The sequence below is a fragment of the Eurytemora carolleeae genome, unplaced genomic scaffold (genome assembly GCF_000591075.1).
Source record: "Eurytemora carolleeae unplaced genomic scaffold, Eaff_2.0 scaffold2149, whole genome shotgun sequence".
Lineage (NCBI taxonomy): Eukaryota > Metazoa > Arthropoda > Copepoda > Calanoida > Temoridae > Eurytemora > Eurytemora carolleeae.
The window spans coordinates 32,550-37,196 of record NW_019398361.1 but is presented as its reverse complement, the minus strand read 5'-3'; the positions used below and the strand labels follow the sequence as shown (position 1 = coordinate 37,196).

General features: G+C 31.2%; 1 protein-coding gene across 1 annotated transcript; it reads left to right on the top strand.

Annotated features, from left to right (window-relative positions):
- Positions 1 to 366: 366 nt before the first annotated feature.
- Positions 367 to 4,036, top strand: LOC111717271 (uncharacterized; the record flags this gene model as incomplete). The annotated part of the gene is given in 4 exon segments (XM_023492777.1): positions 367 to 460; positions 2,438 to 2,522; positions 3,003 to 3,065; positions 3,869 to 4,036. Coding segments are annotated over 4 exon segments (410 nt in total), but the record flags the coding sequence as incomplete, so codon positions are not given.
- Between the last annotated feature and the right edge of the window lie 611 nt (positions 4,037 to 4,647).

The following is a 4,647-nucleotide window of genomic DNA, read 5'->3' as shown; positions in this document are numbered from 1 at the left end:
CATTCCTGCAGGCATAATTTAACTTTACTAACTCATTTAGTAAATAAGAGATCANACAGGGGCATATAAAAAGGCCAGGAGGAGCGGGAGTAAAGGAAAATAAAAATAAAAACTTTTAACATGGGGGTGAACTAAAACAGCTCTTGGCTATTGAGTCCGCCTGCTGCGGAAAATATTATTTAATATAAACTGTTATTTGTAAAAATTAAATTCAGAAATATTGTTTTTCAACTGAAATGAATAATTTTTTCGATTTTATTTGATTTAGTTTACTGTTTTCTCTTGATAATTATGAGAAAAACAGCTGTTAAGTCATTGGTTTCTATACTACTGTTGTAAACATGATGTTTAATGTTTATTTTCTAGGTAAAGAACTTGTCGATCTGCTCTACCAGTACTCCAAGAACAACCTGGCCCTTGTCAACGTGTACATAAAGAAGCCCGTGGTTACAAAGATCAAGTAAGGAGACATAAAAACACAATTTGCGAATATTTTAGAAACATTTTGTCAATTTATGTATCTTTAAGTTTTTAACTAAATATTTTATTATATTGACTAATGTTTTCGTGTAGTTCAGCAGGTCTTTTTATTTTCTTCCAGATTTGTGATACATCTAAAATTGTTGTTATTATGAGAACTCCTCTGGCTTTCTAAATAAATATTTTAAAAATTGTTTTTGTTGAAGTATGTTTCAAAAGATTTCCTCTCCAACCTTTATTTAAAAAAATTAGAGGTTGTGTGATTTTTGTCTTTTTTCTATGGTCTTCAGTTAGCCAATCTACGGTCAACAATGGTATTTTCTCTGGTCTGGAAAGACCAAATAGGTGCACAAAAAGCTAAAGAAAATAGGTCCAATTTAGGTCGTGAAAAATAGCAGATACAAAAACACTTCCCCCTTTGTACACGTAAATGCGAAAGTATGCTTTTAAATAAAAAATAAAGGAAGAACATTCTCACATAATGTTCTCAAAGATTTTGTGAGTTTTGTTTGCATTTTCTTCAGATTGATAGAAAAGAAAAAAGTTGATTTGCAAATTTGTTTTAAAGGGAGAGACCGGCGGCTATATAATATATTCGAGCTGAAAGTGCAGTATTGTAGTCTTGTAGAGAAAAACTTTAGGGTTCATTTGATACCAATAAGACATTTTTAGGGTGTACAATTTTTAAATAAGACCGTAAAGAAAGTTTTAATATTTCACCAGTTGTTTCAGCCAGCAGAAGAAATAACTCGGAAAAAATATGTAAAAAATTTAGTTTACAAACTATTTTGCTATTTAGGAACATATTTCTTAAAAGAAATCATCGATGAAAGTCATAGTAGAACCGTAGAATTGATAATTTCATTCGCAGATTTCTTCAAAATGTCGTCTTCACAATTAAAATAAAGTAAACCTCCAACAAGGTTCCCTATCTGAAAGAATTTGCAGAGATTTTAAAATGAATTTTAATATCCTATTTCCAATGATAGAAGTTTATTATTTTCTCAACAGCTGCTTGTATACATGCAATTTAGTTTATAGAGAAGTATTTGTTACATATTATTTCAATATGTTATTATATAAGAATTGTAAAAAAAACTTTTCTTCTGCTGACTGAAACAACAGGTGAAATATTACATACGATTTTACGCTCTTATTTAAAGGTTGTACAAAGCATTGATATCAAATGATTCCTAAAGTTTTTTTTCCAACAATACTGCACTTTCAGCTTAAATAGGTTACATAGCCTGTCTATCCCTTGAAAGGGATTATTTATGAATTTAATATTTTTAGAATTTAATATTTCATATTTACTTTCGAAGGATTATCAGAAAGAAAATTAGATTTAAACTGACTAATCTTTAATTACAGGGTGTCCCACGAAACATGACAGTGTGCAGGAAGACTTGAATGTCGTCTTAATTTTTTATATAATTTGCTGCGTTTATTTGTCAATCTAATTTTAGAAGAAAATTTCTAGAGATAATAATCACAAAATTTCCCTTGTCCTGCCATTTCCAAAATGTGGTCTGCCTTTTTTGTGCTTTCAATATTGGCCGAGATATGAAGAATTTCGTTCAGATTTCGACAATTTTGCTTTTATTTAACAAAATTGAAATCTGAACCAAACTCTTTATATCTCCGGTAATATTGAAAGCACAAAAAACGCAGACCACTTTTTGGAAAAGCCAGGGCTAGGAGAATTATGTGATAATTGTTTCAAGAATCATGCACGTTAAAGTAGACACAAGACTAAATGTCACAAATAAATTCAAATACCAAAGACGACTTTCAAATCGTCTTCCTAATGTCATGTTTCATGGGACACCCTGTATGTTCTTTTTAAAATTAGATTTAAACTGACTAATCTTTAATTACGTTCTTTTTACATATTACATAATACAACAAACAACTTTATTAATTGAAAAAAAATTTATATTTTTTATTTAACTTTCAGAAGAGACCAGAAGATTCCTGTGATCTGGTTTGTGGCAAACTCCGGGGGAATTCTGGGACTTTGTATGGGATTTAGTATGGTCACGGTAGGCAGCTTTATGTTATCTATTATTAGACCTTTAAAGGGACTGTGAGCGGAATTTCAGGTAACCCTCAATGCAAAGATAGCAATGGTCGATTCACAACGATGTCCTTGAAATCTTAGCTGATCAGTAATGTGGAACATGTTGCCGTTTCTCTAGGATTAAACGTGTTTTAAATAATTGCTTTATGGATTCATGCAAAAGAAATGTACTGCTGTAGATAACCCACAATTGAAAATAATTAGTTTTTTTAAATTATAAACATTTGACATCTAATTCCTACTTGATCAGACAAAGCTTTTAAAGCTACAGTTGTGAATCAGGCATTAAATTACTGATTAAAGGGGGTCACTTGGATTTACGCTTACAGTCCCTTTAATAATCACAAGACTAAAGTCTGAGGGAAATATTTTATATAAAAAGAAATTAGTTTTAATCCTTTCATTTTGCAGAATTTTTTATTTTAAACTTCTGAACTTTAAGGTTTTTGAACTTGTTCACTACATGTTGGTCTGTTTGTGGAATGGAATAACAAACGAAATCAAGGTAGGACAAAAAGTTTGATCAATTGAATTTAAATTTTAATAGAAAGATTTTTTGTTTTCGAAGTATTTTCGATCCCAATTTGTCCCCTATAAAAGAGAAAGGTTTAAATGGTACCGTTAAAATCGAACATGCCGCTCTTAAAATAAAGTATCATTTAAAATTAAATCCACACTCTAGGGGCGTATTCAGTAAATTGTCCAGGGGGGGGGCTTAAATTTTTTTTCTTTCCAGGGGAGGGCTCAGCACCCGCTGGGGCCTGAAAACCCGCTGAAATCCATAGATTTCATTGGTACAGGGGGGGGGGCTTAGCCCTCATAGCCCCCCCCTTAATACGCCTCTGCCACACTTCCTTTAGTGCTGTCATAATAGGATTTAAGGCTTTGCAAAATATAATCTTGGTTTAATGCTCTAGCTAATTCTGGACATGTTTTAGAGAATTAAATAAATGGTTGAACATGGATCAAGAATTCAATATTAGTTTAGCAAATCTTTTCATTACATTAAAGAACTTTTGAACAATTAATCCCCAAATCATAATTTGTTTACCTCACTAATCACTAATCCAAAATAAGTGAATTTTAAACTTTTTCAATCTAATATTTTATTTAGTACTATAATCCGGTGGTAGTTTGTTAACTGATATCATTAGGAAAAATGACGTGTTCCAGGTCTTTATACAAAAAAAGACCCGAGCCAAAAAAACGCATTTTTTATGTTCTCGGTCACTTATTGGGCGTTTTAACGGGCAAATTTCAAATTAATTTATTTTTTACGTATGCAATATTTTATCTTAATTTTATCAGAGGGAGGAAAAGTTTTGCTGTTCCTTGGTTGGGAAACCACAAGAGAACACAGAAGAAAAGAGTTGTAACCTAGAACTATCAAACTCTAGCAATGGTAACATTTTTCACTATCAAGATATACAGAGAACAAGAAAGTTGTGGAATAAATGTTGTCTTTGTTCTTCTTAAACAATGTCTCCAAGTGGTTTGCCTTTATTAAAAATTTGATATTTTATTAAGCATTTAAAAATAAAATTTACAAGAAGTGGCGGTAGACGCAAATCTTCTGGCTCTCTTACAAAAGGTAGACCGTTAAAAGGTAGACCGTTAAAAGGTAGAATATATGTTTGGTATATACCAAAGGTAAGAATTACAAAAAGTAAAAAAAAATAATGTTTTCTTGCTTATTTGAACTGCTAGTTCCAGCGTTCGGCCCCCTAGCCTGTCCTAACATAAACCTGAAATAATACATTTTATGTTCATTTGCTAAACAAAATTGTAATATTTTTATTTTAAAATGAACATAATAATAGTTCTAACTAAACCAAAACATAGTTCAAATGTTTGTATCCTTTAAAGTTGGAAAATTCTATCTTTTTATTTCTACCTTTTGTTTGTTTCACCTTTTGTATGCTCTACCTTGTGTGTATTCTACCTTGTGTATGTTTTACCTTGTGGATGTTCTACTTTGTGAATGTTCTACCTTTTTTATATCCTACCTTGGTTATGTCCTACCTTTTGATCATTCTACCTTTTGTAATTCTACCTTTTATAGGAGAGCCAATCTTCTAATCTTGTCC